Here is a 16,653-nt window from a genome sequence, read left to right as displayed (position 1 = left end):
GTATTACACATTAGTCTTTATAACTTAAGGGATGCTGAATAATAACATAATTTAGAATATTGTCTAATGAAAGGGCTGAAATAAAAACGAAAATATTTTCTACTTTTATTAAAAACAATAATAAATGTCATAACTAACTAACAATTGACATTGACATGATCACAGTTTCGTAACATCAGATATAATAACAACTTACGTAATTAGGTACTCTCGAATGTCAATATAATAATATAGATAAACACACAATTTATCACGGTTGTATATAACTAGCAGTCATCTCATCGTTTACATGATGAGTCTGTACGTCCACTTTCCACCTATTTGCTTCAATCTCGTGTCGGTAACTTGGTAAATTCCTGCCCCGGTGTGGCGTAGTGCCACTCGACTGTATTGAATTTACTTCGCTTAGCTAGAAGCTAGTGATTGAACTAGTTGGCTATACGTCGGCGCATTGGAGGTGGGCTCACTGCCGTAGTCGGCGGAGGTCGTAAGGTATCTCCAGAGTCTTCTGCATCTTCTGTATCTTCTTGACTCTCCGCGCTAGTGCTTGGTACCTCTTCTGGAGTGATAATCTGCGGTACAGTCCCAGCGGCAAGGTGCGCTCTAGCAGTGATCTTGGCAATTTCCTGGTCGATCTTAGCGACTAGTTGTTCGATAGCGGTGGGCCAGCGAGTGGCCGGGATGATGTGAGACGGCACCAGCCGCGCGTCGGCCATTACTGCTAGACGCACGGTGTCCGCGTACTGGATCACCGTTAGAGACATACCTGGAATAATAAATCGAATATCGTTAGAAAAAAATAAGCTAGTAATAGCAACTACCTACTTTCATCTAACAGTAAGAGTTATCATACGGTTGGATTGGAAACTATAAAAAGTATTATTACCTCTACGAATATTTTGAAAGATATTAAACATTTAAAGACGTAACATTCAACAAGTTAATACTTACTTATATTCGCTTGTGGAGGTCTCCAGTACACGACGGCATCGACCTCTTGTCCCCACAGCGTTTGTCGTGGAGGCGTGTGAGGCGGCGCGTCAATCTCGGCGTAAGAGAGTGCATAGCGTCGCGACACCAGGTTGAGAATCAGACGTGCTACCGGTGAGGGTATAGCGCGCGTCAACGCTCCAAATCGCGCTTGCGCCGCCCAGCCTGCCGCGAGCGCGCGTTGTCGCTCGCATGCGCGCCGCACTACAGCACTCACACGGCGCGGTGATGCGCCCGGCGTTAGTGACAGACATACCATACCTGTGTAAAAAAATATTAGTTATATATTATACTCTGTCAGCTTAGGTAGTTAACTAAAGGTAAATCTTGGCACAAGTTTTATATGAACAATGTTTTGAACAAATTAAAATAAAGTCATTTGAAAAGTAACTTTATCTGAAACTTAGTACGAGTTTGCTGCACATTTAACGCAATCAAGAGCGCGTTCGGCGCTGATTGGCCGGCTAGAATGAACCAACAGTTTGACTTTAAAATTACTTTGCGGACATTATTTCTTTTATTTAAATCAAATTGTTCGTATAAAAGTTGTGCAAAGATTGTTTACATTTAATTATTTCCTAACTAACCTAGATGGGGAAGGCCTATGTTCAGCGGTGGACGTCTTGTGGCTGATATGATGATGATGATGAATTTCCTAAACAGATGGACTGTAGATATGGATTAAAAGAAAATGTTGAGGACGGATTTAATAAAAAAAAATATTAAAGATTTTTTCGGGTCCAGTACTTTATGGCTTCCATTTATAGTTTTCATCATAATCACATTTAATTTTAATAACGTACAATGTATGAAATGATGTGTCACATGTTGCTTGGAGCTTCAAGCACTCCATAATGATTCTGTCATTTCAAGTGTTAAGCGAAGTGATATGTATATTAGGAGACTTTTCTGCCAGAAAGCTCCCTTCTGCTCTGCACTCGACGTCCGACCGGGAAATAGTGAAATTATAGTGCAAACTATGTGTTATATTTTACAGTTTTTGTTTAACAATGAGTGAGTGTGAATGTAGTGTAAAGTGTAAATGAAACCATATTAAATGCTCACCTCCAGTTTGTGACTTCTTATAACTCTTGCCGTGTCCCTCGGCGAAGGTGTAAAGGAAGTCCTCATGTGCTGCTCGGGCGGTTGTGAGAACAGTTTCTGGTGAATGTGACTGGGAGTTGTCGAAGAAAGCCCTCAAGGCTTCTGTGACGGCGAACAGTGCTATGTCGGTTGAAGATACGTCCAGTGCTCGAGCTGCGCGCTCCACTCCCGCTCGGGGCACGGGCCGCGACCATGCTGTTACCTGATTGATGATAAGTGATTAAGTAACTTTATTTCTATGTCTAATTATGTCGACATTCCATTTTTTATCATTTATAGCATAGTGTCCTTAAAGATTTTTAATATATTTGATCAGGTAAAACATTTACAATATGTATTTTAAGCAGAATTTTTACCGTGTACAACTTTGATGTATGTATTCTAAGGGCAATATTATTCTATAAAACTTTGTATAGAATTCAAAAGTTACACTCAAGTTACCTTTCTCCCGCACAAAGACACGGTCTGCAGCACATGTCGGTTTCCATCGTCAGCCCCGATCGTATCAGTCCAAAGTCTGGCAGGAGCACGATACACTTCAAGCACTCCTTGGCAAGCCTCACTGACAGCAGCCACGCACAGCTGCGCAAGCTCTGCATACTTCCACGTCAGGGTGTCTGGTTGTCTCGCATGACCACAACTCCGTAACTCGTTCAGAGCAATCAGTTCGTTGCGAACACGAAGCGGCAGTACAAAGAACTGGCGCAGTGACGTGAATATTGCACCGATTGCCATTCCCGGCCATTTTCTAGGGTCTGCTGTTATTAGTGGTGATATGATTATCTGTGAATGAAATGTTTTTGAGTAAAGAAACTAGATTTTTAAAGGCCTGCTAGATTATTTCATACAATTGTGTCTTACCTTTGGTATAGTCAAATTTCTTCTGTTACATTCTCTTTGGATTGCTGCTAAAAGTGTGAGTGCAGTGACAGGAGCTTCTGAAGACGTATCTCTGCCATTAGACTTCTTGTTAAGTTCTCTCAATGCACTCACAGTTGCTATTAGGACTAGACCTGCCACGTGGAATGCTCCAGGCAGAGTTTTGAGGGCTCTCGGACTTTCTACTGGGTCGTATTCTGATACGAACTCATTCCAAGCGTTCGATAGGTTCTCATTGACTTTGCCCCATAGCTCTGGAATAGCTGATGGCGAAGGAGACAATTGAGTTAATGGACTCTGTTGTGTATACTCTGTCGGTGATACAATGATTCTGTCAGAAGGGTTGATCTGTTCCATGAGGAGCAAGTCTCCGATGTTCAGGGACTTCTTCCCTGAGAGCAGGAGGTGATGTACGCGGACTAGAATGTAGTACTTCGGTTCTGCAGACACGCATGGTATGACAATGTACTGCCACGGAGATTGGTCGCTCGCGAAGTATTTTGATACTATATCGCTCACGTATTCCTGAAAACGAAAGCAGTTTATGATTAGTTACATATTGACATAGGAAAAACTGAAAGAATTTTGGTATTTTCCAATAAAATTTACGTTTAATGATGAGCAATCTTACCTGAATATTATGCTCGCCGACTTGCCGCCCTCGATACACAGCGCTCGCCACGATGAAGTGGTTCTCAGGTCTGAAGACCACACTGGGATCCCACGCGTAGTTTCCCCATCTGGACACCAGCTGGTGCCGAAGTCTCGGGAACATGAGGCCATCATTCTTATCCCGTTTGTTGATCACATGGTCAGTTAAATGATTCTTTATTTGTTCAGGGTCTAATGTGCCTGGAGTGGAAAGGATTGGGTTATTGGATGGTTATTAGCAGTATCATCTGGTCATCCGTAATTAATAGGCCACTGTTCAATGTTGAACAGTCTATGTAGGCTTTTCCCTACTAACTTCTTAATCAGCTAATATTAGTGTATGCTTGTCCATTTACTTATACACATATAAATTTAAGTTGTCCTGTTAATGTAGGTAAATGTGCAATTGTGCACAGAACCTAACGATGTAAAAAGGCATTGCACATTTTGGTGTCACGATGAATGTTATGCAAATTTCTGTGAAGCTTCCTTGTACTTATTATGTTAATTCTAAAACCCTTAAAAGTCCTTATATTATAAATTACACTATATAGTAAGTTACATACCTTTTACAGAGAGTAAAACATTAATGATTCCTTGGTTTCTATGTGTGTCGAGTAGAGTGCGCACTGTGTCTGTCCATATAAATTCTAGGTGTGGATACCTGCTGGATAGCAGCTTCAGCCAGAGGTATTTGCTTACTCGTACGACTGGAATTGAAAAACAATATTTCTTTAAGCATTTTCTTTATTCACAATATCTGTTTAAGCATGAGTATTTGATTCGATTCTCCTGTTTAGTTTTGTATTGTTTTCAAATAAAATCAGTATTTGCGCCGAGTTAAAAACGACACCGGCAATTTTGTCGTTCAGCATCGACTGTTAATAAATAAACATGGCATGCTATTTAAGTGTGGGAGAGCCATGCTTCAGCACGATTGGGCCGGGTTGCCCAGAGTGCTCACAGAAAACTGACGTGAAACAACGCTTGTGTTTCGTTGTGTGACTTAGGTTACACAACGAAACACAAGCGGAGGCCCAATAATCCCCCTTCCCAATCTTCCTTATTCCCGATTCCCAACCCCTAAAGTCCTAACCCCCAAATGGCTGGCAACGCACTGGTAACGCCTCTGGTGTTTCAAGTGTCAATGGGCGATGCTATTGCATCAGGTGATGCTTACGCTCGTTTACTGACTTATCCCATAAAAAATGTTTATTAATTTTATAGTCAGACTGATTAATATGAAGAACTTACCAATATATGAAACGGCAAGCACAGGCAGGGCAGACACAGCGATCCAAAACGCACAGTACGTGTAGAACTCGTCCACGAGGCGCGCGCGCACGCCTCTTCTCTTTGCGATCATATTCTTGTGAAGACTGTCAGCTGAATAAGATAGATACTCATATATTTTCACTCTATTTATATTGTCTTCTGACGTAATTTTGTAGGAGATAACATAATCATACATATGGTTATTAATTCTTAATGATAGCATAGTTCGTGTCGGTGATTTGAGCTCAGTGTTTAGTAAAAGACTCTCCACATCTTATGATAGATTTAGAACTGATAACTAAAAACTCCTTAGGTAATTTTTTTAAGGAGACATTAACTCGTCTACTAGCCCTAAAATTATATCTACTTTACAATACACGATATTTATACCCATCTAAGCAACATTCGTACCATGTAATTTTGATACAACATTAAGATCTTAATTCGATAAAACTGTATGAAAAGAAATGGGAGAAATTACGTTAACATTACATAAATTTGTTTTTTTGGGACCACCTGATAGCTTAGCGGCAGGGCAGCGGTATGGGAGGACGTGGCATCCTCCCATACCACTGCAAATCCTGTAAGCCAGGATCTACAGTAGATACAACCATAAAAACATCGGAACACTGAAGTCCGGCGCGTCATGAATGACTGTCTTGGATCCCGCTACGAAATAAATCAGAAGATATTATTAGAGGAGAAGAAAAAGAAAACGATAGTTTCCACTTCCATCGGTTATAAATTAGGTATATAAAGTCCTTTAAATATCATTGGAAACTTAAATCCAGCGTCATCGTTTCGGATAAGCACTTGTTTAATATTAAGTGCATGTACAGTCCTAAGTGCACATTATAGTACGTACTTAGTGCATTATTTATACTTATATAGTACATATGTGATTCGGTTCGTTGCGTTGTTTCTAAACTATCGTTGATAACAACGAAGTGAATTGAAAACAATTAGACGGGTAAACAATATTGTTGTTGTGTTTGATTTTCCAATTTATTCATCTGTTGGTCTGATAGATGTTGTTTTTCTATTTAACTAACTTCAAAAATAGGGATGTTCTCAGTTTGACCTGCTTGTATGTACGTTTGTGCGCGATTATCTTGCGTTTGGATGAACCGATTTTGATGCAGTTTTAAGCATAGTATTATTCTGACTTAGGAGAAGGTCTCGCAATTTAATTTTAGAAGGCAATTCCCTTTAAAAGTGTTATTTTAAAAACGTTTTCGCGTATTTGCAGAAAAATGGCTGCGTTTTCGAGTTTCGCGCCTAGCAACACATTTAGCAGTTAGTTATAATAAGTATTTCACATTATTAGTAGGCCACTATCTTAATTAATTTAACCGTAATTTCATTAATAATGATTGCTGATGAATGTCACGTGAATGTAGGCACTGGAGAGTGCTTAATACCTACGTCTAGATATAATAAGGCAAAAGTATAATAATTTTAATAGTTACCTATTAATATTCGTGAGTAAATCTCGTAATCTTTAGTTTATAAACAATTGTAATCTTTCTTAAATTACCAATTGAGTATTGCGTACGAGACATGAAGAAGATAATTTCACTGATTTGAGTATAAGGGTTCTTTTCTACCAGAAATATGCTACGTAACTATGCTACGAAGATGTAATAGCTATACTGTGAAATCATGTGACCGTTTCCACCGATACTAAGCTATGTGTCCTTGTAAGATGTGTTATGGAGATGCGTGGCCGCAAAGTAGCTGTGCGAGGAAGATGTGCAGCTTGAGTATGCGATGTATCGATAGTAGGGAAGCCATCCATAGCACACATCCATAGCACGCAGCCATAGCATGCATGTTTCCATATAAAAAAACATAGCTTAGTTGAGTCCGTTTCCACCAGTGCCAAGCTATGTGTACCAATGAATATTCTTGGTGGAAGCCAAACGCATCCACAGCAACGTAGCATATCACATCTATAGTGTAAAAGCACCCTACATCGCTCGCTCTGATATAAGTAATTCATAAGAGTTTTATACAAAAGATATGAATTATATAATCTACCGGGTTTTTCTCACCCGGATCTTTGTTGGTATGTTTATAAACAAATCGGGAGTGATTGTGTTAAGTATTGTTTAACATTTCATTGTACTAGTAGTTTTAATTAGATAGCGTTGTGGGCCGGCTTGCCCTCAATATTTTGTTATGAAATACCGACATCGTTATATCGTACCGGCGAAATATTCGCTTGTAGTGTTTTTTTAATGTAAATGTAATCACTTCGTTGTGTGAGTAGGTACTAGGTACACATTATTGGCTCATAAAATGATCAGTACTTTGTTAGGTACCTTTAGTATAGTATATAGGTAATTTTAATATGTACGAATGGAATAAAGATGATTTTAATGCATACATAACTGACCGATTAAAAGCCACTTATGGTGGTTAATGACTGAAACGAAAATCATGAAGTCTAAATTTGTATCTAGCGTTGGCGTGATCTTATATTAACAGATAAAGCAGTGTATATTATTATTTAAGTTATCGATAAGATCTGGTTTTTTGACCCTATGGTGTAACTTTGAGCCATTGAAACTTAGAACAAAGTGTATATTAGTTTTTCTTTGGTCTTAAAGTTTGGGTCGAAATCACCCCATAGGGTCAAAGAGACCCGATCTTACGTTAATCAAACATACCTGTTTTTATATTTGTTTCAAGTTTCACACACATTACCTAACACTAAAGTACTTTAAATAAAATTAACTTAACGTCTTAGTTATGTGACCACATAATCTAAAGTTAATTCACTTGGATCAGCACACGAAGCATGACTTATAAACACCGTATCCACTTTTAATAAAATTAAAATAAATCACAGATAAAAATCACTATCTAAATCCATTTTACAGACAAACAAATAGAGCCAGCATACACGATTAGAAATTACTTATACGAAATTATAAATCCCCTTTTTTATGCAGACAACACGACACTCGCACATAATTCCCAAATTACTTAACCCGAATAAATTGAGAGAACGCGAAACTTCAAACGAAATATATTTAATTTAGTTTAAGGCTTTATAATGTAGCCATTTGTGTACTGTGGTCAGTCGAGAACTGATGTCTGGCCAAAGCATTCACTTTCTCCCACCTTTGGTGAAAGGTTACGTTCATTCATAAAATCTTTAACTAAACAAATAAATAAAGAGATCAAAATTGCTTTCTTTAATGTGATATAGTTGTTATAAGGTAACCTAACCAAATAAGGCCTACCTTAGTTTTATTACCGCCTAGCTCGTAGGTTTAAAATGACAATGGGCTGATAATTTCAAAATCTTATATTTATTTATTAAACTTTGTAATAATGGAATCAAAATGGCTTTAGAAACAAAAATTACAATTTTGTAAACACAAATAACTAAAGTGTCACTTTGGCCTTATTGGGAACCCTATGTCTTAATAAGGCCTCAATAAAAACTAGTAAGTATTCAACTTCTTAATTATAACAAAACTTTGTCAATGCTTATAAGTAAATGTAATGAGATCTTATTAATTAATTTTCGTCATTATACATCAAGCTAAACGAGTTTCTCATCATGTAATACCCAAGTAACATCTTTGAAGTCATCGGTACCCCAGCATTAGTCAAACGAATGAGAATAACTTCTTGTTCTGTAGCCAATTTAGCGACCGACCTAGCTTTCGTGTAGTAGAAACCACTCTTTAGATGATGCGTACTTCTTTGGAAGTTATATCTGGCTGCAGCAGCCTACCGGGTTAAACAGGGTGCATAAAATTCGAAGGGTGAATAGATACTATGAAGAATTTCCCGATATCCATTCACCCCTTTTCTGTATCTATTCACCCCGTTTACCCCTTTCTACCATTTTAACAGCGTTTTCCATCTTTTGCAAAATCCATTGGCTTTATTTTTGACAGAAGCTGGTGATCCGTTTTCTATGAAATTACTGAAAAACAACTATGCCATAATAAGGCCTACACTTTTTTTTGTAGGCTTTATTAGGACATGGCACATAGGTAAACAAAACAACGATTATATGAAATACACCGATATTATAGCTATTTCACTTATGTGAGGAGATGGCTAAATGTATAATTGTCATACAGACAAAACATGGCACGTCGTATACTGATAAATATAAAAATACTAACAGTTTACGATACTCGAATTTTATAAAAACTAAAGTGCGCTCCACGTCGTGATTGTTTTCGTCTGTAGGTTCCAACATAATCGCGGTACGGGTTGCTTGCTGTGCTCAAATTAGTTAAGTAATGTGCATGCACACTTCTACAAACTTTGGCGACCATTTGACATCGGGAAGAGGGAAATTTTCAAAATAGGCTTTATTGGGGCATAGGCCTTATTTGGTTAGGTTACTATACATATAATATGTTGGTAACAATAAAGGACTCTGTCGGATACGCAACTTAAAGGACTAATGACTAATACTAAATATTATTGTTAATATTAGAACATTTTATCAAGACAAAACAACATTTTATTTTTCAAAATTTGTAGTAAATATGTACCTCATAGATTGTTTAGTTAAAATTTGAGGAAACACGGGCTTCAAAAAACTTTATTTTAAATAAAAAACCAATTCTTTAGATCTACTTTTTATTGTTAATCGGTTACGTAAGATAGAAATCTTTAACATTTATGTAACATCACGTCTTTGTTAGTGGTAAGCAGGAATGAAATGGATGTGGTTAACCTAACGTTTTTAGTTTCATAGTAATTAAGTTCCTGTATACACATTCGATACCTACAGCCTATTACGTTCATTCAGGTCATTCGCTTAGATCATTAATGATGAAAACATAGGTACACCGCCCATATATACTCCACTATTTAATTTAACTAGATTTCCTACAGATGGATACGTATCTGCAAAGTAACGCCTAATTCTACTCTATAGAACAAATACCTACGCCTTTTTTTAAGGGGGGAAATCATCCAAAGACGTCTCCCGCCTTGGGTGACGCAGGAGGGAGTCAAACTCTTACTCACTACAAACCACCCGTTCCTTCTCCTGCTTTGAGCCGGAGCCCCGGTAACTTGTTACGTTGTCCGTAGCCCCGGAGAACAAATACGGCTAACAAATAAACATCAGATACAATTTCAGACCCTGTGTTGTTTCTGGATTTAAAATACTTTGATTGAACCACCAATATAAAAAAATTGAACCACTGTAGAAAAAGAAATTTCGTGTCTAATTAGGTACTGGACTTGCGAGACAATCACGATTAAATATGTAGTTCAAATATGTATAATAAAATTATTGAGTATTTCGACAAATAGTTAATATTCGTTCGGTTATCATGAATGATTAATTGAGAAAGGTCAACGGCCAAGATTAAGACGACTGACGTTATCTTAATCACTGATAATGGAATAGGTATTCTATTGAGATTAGTTGTTTACAATATTTATGTGTAATTTTATTATAACTTTCGTGAGACATACTAAATTTATTATATGTTATCGGCTTACTCACGTAACTGTTTGACGAGGAACTCGACTAGTTTCAAGCCATGCTAGAGGCTCATATTCATTAGCAGCATTCCGCGACACACGCTAGCCGATAGCATAATAATTAATATTTATGTGTTTAGCAGTTTTAGTAAACGTTTGGACAAGTTTCGTCATTTTAATTGTACTATTTTTACTATTACGTTTATTCAGTATGTTGCCCAGTTTTTTAAAGTAAAACAATGTTTTATTACGTTCTGGCTGTTGACCGTATTTCGTCATTGTAGTATTATAATGATTTCTGACAGAAATTGGGTTTTTGTTTATTTTTGATTAATACTTATTTTAAAAAACGTAGCTAAACATCTCTGTAAGTCGGGTTTATTTGACCCTAGGGGGTAACTTTGACCCAAACTTTTAAACCAATGAAAAACAGGTAAAACTAATACCTACGCTTTGTTTTGGATTCCTATTCTAAAACCTAAACGGTGGTCGGGTTTCTTTGATACGGAATAAAACAATTTACGTATATTCAAATGAATTCATTTATTACGTCAAATAACTTGTAGTGAGTTAATTATATTCTCATTGTTTCCAAACAATAAATACGAAACTGCTTAATTACGAAGTTAAATGGTCAGACCGAATGTTTATTAAATATTTGTTTATGATAAGTAAAACTATTCCTTTATATCTGAATTTTTAGAATATTTCGTGTTATGAATAGAAATAATGCCATTATAAATCTAGTTATTGCCACAATATTTGTGCAAGCTCTGTTATTACTTATTTGAGAAGTGTCCAGTACCCTTAGTATAAGTTTGCTTTACGTTTAAAGTAATCGAAACATAAAGCAAACTCATACTAAGGGCACTGTGTACTTGTGTAGGTATCTAACAAAGGTTATGTTTCCTACAAGGACTTCTAATCAGCCGAGTAAATAGGTAAATATTTATTTAGAAAGCTGACGTCCAAGCATCTTGACTCCTCTCCTATCTATATGACCCTGTTGCAAGCGATAATTATACGTATCACGAAACTGTCTCATCCTTTGTAATACGTAACGCTTAGTTATATTTTATTCACTGACGTCCGCATTACGTGCAAATAAGAAAATATTGTGATATAAATAAGTAGAATGTCTTTATAAATGTCGATTCACTGTATAATTTAATTTTTATTTTAGTTCACAGCACATGTGAGTCAATCCACGGACAGTGCACGCACAGTATAATTTAAAATATCAGTTGTATAAGAGAACCTCTTTGGTTCCAGAGAATTGCTTGTCAACACAACAAAGACGTTTACAGTTTGACAGGTATCATAATAGAAATACACAAAATAATTAATTATTTGAAAATGAACTGAGAAACTGTGGCTAACCAATTAGTGTGACCATTCTCTCCCGTTTATCAGAAGTTAATGAATGAATGGAATTAGTATAAGACAGTAAATGGACCAACCTTTTATTTTTATCACCGTCAAGTCATCAAAGTGCAACACAAACGTTCGATATTTTCGATTGTCACTTGTAAAGTTTTGAAAAGATGGCGGGAGGCGCGCTCGGTGTGGCGCAGGCGCGGTGCGGTCGGCGAGTGAGGGCCGCGGTAGGTCGGGCCAGTCGCGCCGCCATCACAGCCGCACCCGCCGCCCGATACAACGAGACGTGATTCCCTCGCTTATCGACTCCTCGACCAAGGTCCAAATGGAAACACTAACAATGTTCTCCACTGGTCATTGTAAAATCAATAATTATAGAAACGAGGTGATTGTGTCGTGAGCTATGACACAGTAGCCGTGGAGAGTTTATACTTTTCTACTAGATGAATACGTAATTCGATTTTATGTCGATAGTCCACACTCTATACCCACGTAGCATCTAACATCAACATACAAATATTTCAACTGTAGCCCAGCTTCTCTGAAATCGCTGGTTGATGCTGTTGCTAACTGCATTTTACTTACCTGCTGCACTGTTTTGTCTGCTTATTTAGGTAGACTTCGTTATTTACGTATCGATGCTATTCCTTTAGTTTCTTCCATCGGCACATCGTTTAGTTTTTAACGGGCCTATTTGTTTATTACTTTTAATTATGCCATTACATAATTATAATTACGAAATCTCCATTTATCAAATGTATATAATAAAATTATTTTATTACTCAGCTACTTCACCTATAGGCTATAGGTAGGTATGTTCTTTGTACATTTCTTTAGCTGCCTTTATTCGATTAATCCTATTGAAATATTTTTCTAATAAGATTTTATATTTGGTTGTAGCTTTGTTTTTGCTACGCCGTAGCGAGGCTACCTTTGTAGCTCGTAGCAATAACTTTTGGCATTGTAATGTACCTACCTAGATAGTGGTTTAGGTATTTGTAGGTGCATGCCTGTTCTTTAAATTCTATTTAGTTAGTTTTTTCACATTCACCCCGTTTCATTTTGAGATTTATATTTCATGATAAACTGACGAATGGTGAATAAAGAGACGAAGCTATGTACATTTTCAATTCAGCGTAGTATGGAATCCATTGAATTTCCATATCTTTTTAATGTTGATACCTTTTATACTTACAGAATTATTCTTGTTAATTTGATTGTACGGCTTTTTCACGTCACTTCGAATAGTTGCCGACAGCAACGCGAAGGCGAGCTCGACGCGCATGATTGCTTCTTATCATGGGCCCCTGATGTTGCTTGAAACTAGTCGAGTAACCTTTGTCGAATAGTCCTACAACCTAATAAATAAAATAGATCGAAATTTATAAGTAATACAAAAAGAAAAACGAACAAAAATTAAAATTATTTATTGAAACAACTTCAATTTTTAAATTAAATAATCTTTACTAAAGCTAGTGGGCTTAGACTTACATAACTAACGTAGGAAAGCGCAATATATTGGATAGATACAAGTAGCCATAAGTACACAATAAATTGAAATATATTCCTGAAGTACATACGTAGGTAACCGTTCTAGGTATCAATATAGGATACTTAACTTTAGGCTCTGCAGAAGATTACGTTTTACTAAGTTTAAATATTAAATTACATTAACATTGATTCGACAAATGCTTTAAAATGACATCTGTATTTAAAATGCCTTACAAGCGAGTGATGTTTGTACCTATTTGATACCTACTTTGTCTAAATAACTTTACACAGCAAATTAATGTTCGTAAAACATGAATAAGTTAATTTTGATTATGTCACGTCCGATACACAAGTAACCATACTCAGTGATTAACAATAGGGAAGATATCATGTCGTAGGTATAAATTAAATATAAGGTCTTACAGCCACTCTTATCACATATGACAGCTTTATTTACTAGTTTGTCTACCATAGAAAATCTAAGATAACTTTATCGCCTGTATACAAATTTGTAAATTAAATCTACAAAATTAGTTTCCGTTTAAGGTAATCCACTAACTGTATTATACAGGAGGTCAATATTCGTTTGATTACAATAAAATAAAATGCACTAAGCATCGGATTATGAAATATTTAATTTCTCGTCAAACTAAAATCTTACAATACGATTTTAGGATATTAGATCAAACTATAACATCGATATAATTTGGCATCGTTCAACTAAACGTAGCTTAATTAATTAGCTTTACGATGAGAGGAAATAAATGCGAACAAGCGTTGCTCTAGCGCCCTAGTGACGTCACTACGTTAGTGACGTCACAATCGCAGTCACACACGTCGCACCTGCGGACAGTGTCCAGACAGTCGGGGCAGATGGACTGACGTCATCGGTACATAACATACGAGCGGAACTTGGATACATCATGTCCGGACACTGCCCAGCAAACCGATTCAAAATAATATCACAACAATGCGGGGAATAAACGGAAACGTCACTTCATATAGCACTCGCTTTGACATGTTTAGTGGAAAGGAATTTTTGTTCGATAGACCTCCGCGGGATGCCGCTGACCTTCTTGGGCGAGGCGCTGCAGTTGATGGAGGAGGGCAGCGACTTGTACCCGCCGTCGGAGCTGCAGTCGGTGTCGGTGGACTGGCCCGTGAGCCCCGGGCTGCGGCGCGCCTCGCTGAGCTCGCCGTGCGACGTGTGGCGCGCCGCGAGCTCGCCGTGCGACGTGTGGCTCGTGGCGAGCTCGCCGTGCGACGTGTGGCGGCCGAGCGCGAACGGCTGCTGCTGGAAGTTCTCGATGGAGCGCGAGCGCGCGGCGGGCGGCGCGCGGCGCTCGTGGCGCTCGCCCAGCGACTGGTCGCGCCGCAGGTAGCGCCGCCCGTCGCCCGCCACGGCCTGCAGGTACTTGCTGCCCACGCGGCTGCTGGGCCGCAGCTGCACGGGCTCGTCCGTGTTACTGAGTCCGTTCACTTTCCTAACACCGCACTGGCATTTGTTCACAGTCCCGTTGGTAACAGGTCTCTTAGTCTTTTGTGCTTCACTGTAAGACGGCAGCTTCCTCACGCTAGCTTGTTCATTCCAACTGCGAAAGTAACGACAATATTAGCAATGATTGTTCATGTAATAGAGCAGTTTCTTTTTTAATTGCTACTACATATTTTGTTAATACATTAGGGAAGAATACGTGGTACTTGGTTTATTTTAGCTATTGTAGAGATATTCTTCTTATTTTATGTGAACCTCACCTTTATGTTCTGCCGGGGCAGCGTGCAACACAGAGATATAATTCATAATCAAAGTAAATTCAAATATTAAAATTAATGTTACAGTACAAATGTAGGAAACCACACGACTACCTACAGTCAAACAACACAACAGTCGTCACTAATAGTTTGACAAGTAAGCTACTTGATCCTAATCGATACGTGCTAACAGTGCCGTGCTCTTCAAACCAAACCCATAGACACTCCATGCTAAGACTTTATGTCAGTTCTAGCACCATCAGTTTCACTATCACAGCCAACCGATCACCAAACCTTGCATTATTGTGTTTGCAAGCCTTTTAGTGTCACACCTAGTCACAAAACATACTATTTACATTACGGACGTATTTTCCTATTACCGCACCATGTTCAATCTTCATGCATACTAGCGCAGTGACGGATCACTTGATGTATTTGTAGCAATACTCGTCGATGTCCCTATCAGAGACCAGAAACACGGCATCGTCGTTGGTCCGGTACAAGAGATGCAGTAAGCACAACACATTGACGGAACACAAGAGGCAAACAGCGAGCAAGCAGTCGAGCCACGCTACCTGATCCGACGGACGAACCCTCCCTCCACCCAAGTGGAAACTGCCGCGTCCAATATCCAACATCACGAGAATTTTCAACGAAAATCCAATTCGGAATTTAAAGCAGCATGTGAGGAAAATTAGAACAAAATGAACAATTTTGAAGGACCTGATAATGATGATGACAAATTATAGATGATAACAGATGAATCGACTCTTGTTGATTACATAGATAAATATAAATGAACAAGGATAATTAAATCAGATGAAAATACCAGTGAAATAGGGGGATAGTGTTAAAGTGATTCTACACATTGATGTTGGTGCAAATGTCATTTTTTTATTCATGTAGTCTTTGAATATGATGACCCATTTCGAATTGTTTAGGTTGGATACTAATGTCTGGCTTCTAGTCAGGGTGTGTTGTACGAGTGATGAGCAATGATCTCTATATTGGGACATGTATAAGGGGATGCTGGGTGGTATGTACATTACAATGATGGATGAGTGCAGTGTATGTAACATGGACTTTACTGTTGCGAAGATATACCTAAAACAATAAATAAACATATTTGATAGTGTGGAATAAATAGGAAAGGAAAGTTGGTATGACTAAGTAAATAGAAAGTGAGGTAGCGGTATGGAATAATGTTGAAGCAATAGTTAAGTGTTGCACACAGTGTGTGTAATACGGTGTATTGTATTATAACATTTATTGTTTGTTTTGTTACCTCACTAATCCGGAATTGTCAGAACTCGTTAACGCCGAGCTCATCGGCGGCCGCAACTGGAATAGAAACACGGAATTGTTGGTTGGAATATTGTAATGTGTATTAGTGTACTTATGTTGTGTTTGTGTTTCCCTTACCCGGTCGGTTTGTGTGGCCACGTTGCACGTGTCGTCCTGCCTCGGCTCGTGGCTCTCGGCCATGCGAAGCATCTGTTGTTGCAGGACGCGCACCAACCGGTCACGCTCCTCTAACTGACTCTGCAAATATTTATGGTATTCAGTAAGTATTAGTGTATTATAACTCTCGTGAAACATATTCATTAATTATTACTTATTACTTCGCGGTTCGGCGTTCGCCGCGTCGTGTGTCGTGCA

At 38.1% G+C, this 16,653-nt stretch overlaps 2 protein-coding genes across 9 annotated transcripts in view; both read right to left on the bottom strand.

The window, feature by feature from the left end:
• Positions 1-93: 93 nt before the first annotated feature.
• On the bottom strand, positions 94-12,031 carry LOC118268413 (uncharacterized). Its single transcript, XM_035582886.2, has 9 exons — positions 11,835-12,031; positions 4,879-5,010; positions 4,191-4,334; positions 3,605-3,825; positions 2,956-3,498; positions 2,536-2,877; positions 2,056-2,296; positions 952-1,251; positions 94-766 (listed from the first exon to the last, which is right to left on the bottom strand). The coding sequence occupies exons 2-9, from the start codon at positions 4,988-4,990 to the stop codon at positions 429-431; spliced, it is 2,241 nt and encodes a 746-aa protein (XP_035438779.2). The 5' UTR covers positions 4,991-5,010; positions 11,835-12,031; the 3' UTR covers positions 94-428.
• Positions 12,032-13,163: 1,132 nt separating this feature from the next.
• LOC118268129 (uncharacterized) overlaps positions 13,164-16,653 on the bottom strand; it is a 104,574-nt gene continuing 101,084 nt past the window's right edge. For 6 of the 8 annotated variants that reach the window (XM_050706259.1, XM_050706257.1, XM_050706260.1 and 3 more), the window contains 3 exons: positions 16,417-16,536; positions 16,280-16,335; positions 13,164-14,834 (listed from right to left, as the gene is read on the bottom strand). In XM_050706259.1, coding sequence (XP_050562216.1) covers positions 14,240-14,834; positions 16,280-16,335; positions 16,417-16,536 — 771 coding nt within the window. In that variant the 3' untranslated portion in view covers positions 13,164-14,239. The other 2 variants (XM_050706264.1, XM_050706263.1) reach the window with 2 other exon arrangements.

This window comes from Spodoptera frugiperda, chromosome 29 (assembly GCF_023101765.2).
Source record: "Spodoptera frugiperda isolate SF20-4 chromosome 29, AGI-APGP_CSIRO_Sfru_2.0, whole genome shotgun sequence".
NCBI lineage: Eukaryota > Metazoa > Arthropoda > Insecta > Lepidoptera > Noctuidae > Spodoptera > Spodoptera frugiperda.
This window is presented reverse-complemented; position numbering and strand designations above follow the sequence as displayed.

Coding starts and splice junctions, on each gene's coding strand:
- LOC118268413 (XM_035582886.2), bottom strand. CDS start 4,990: ATGATCGCAAAGAGAAGAGGCGTGCGCGCGCGCCTCGTGGACGAGTTC. Junction 2,297..2,535: donor TGTCTTTGTGCGGGAGAAAG/GTAACTTGAGTG, acceptor ATCATCAATCAG/GTAACAGCATGGTCGCGGCC. Junction 1,252..2,055: donor TAAGAAGTCACAAACTGGAG/GTGAGCATTTAA, acceptor TTTTTTACACAG/GTATGGTATGTCTGTCACTA.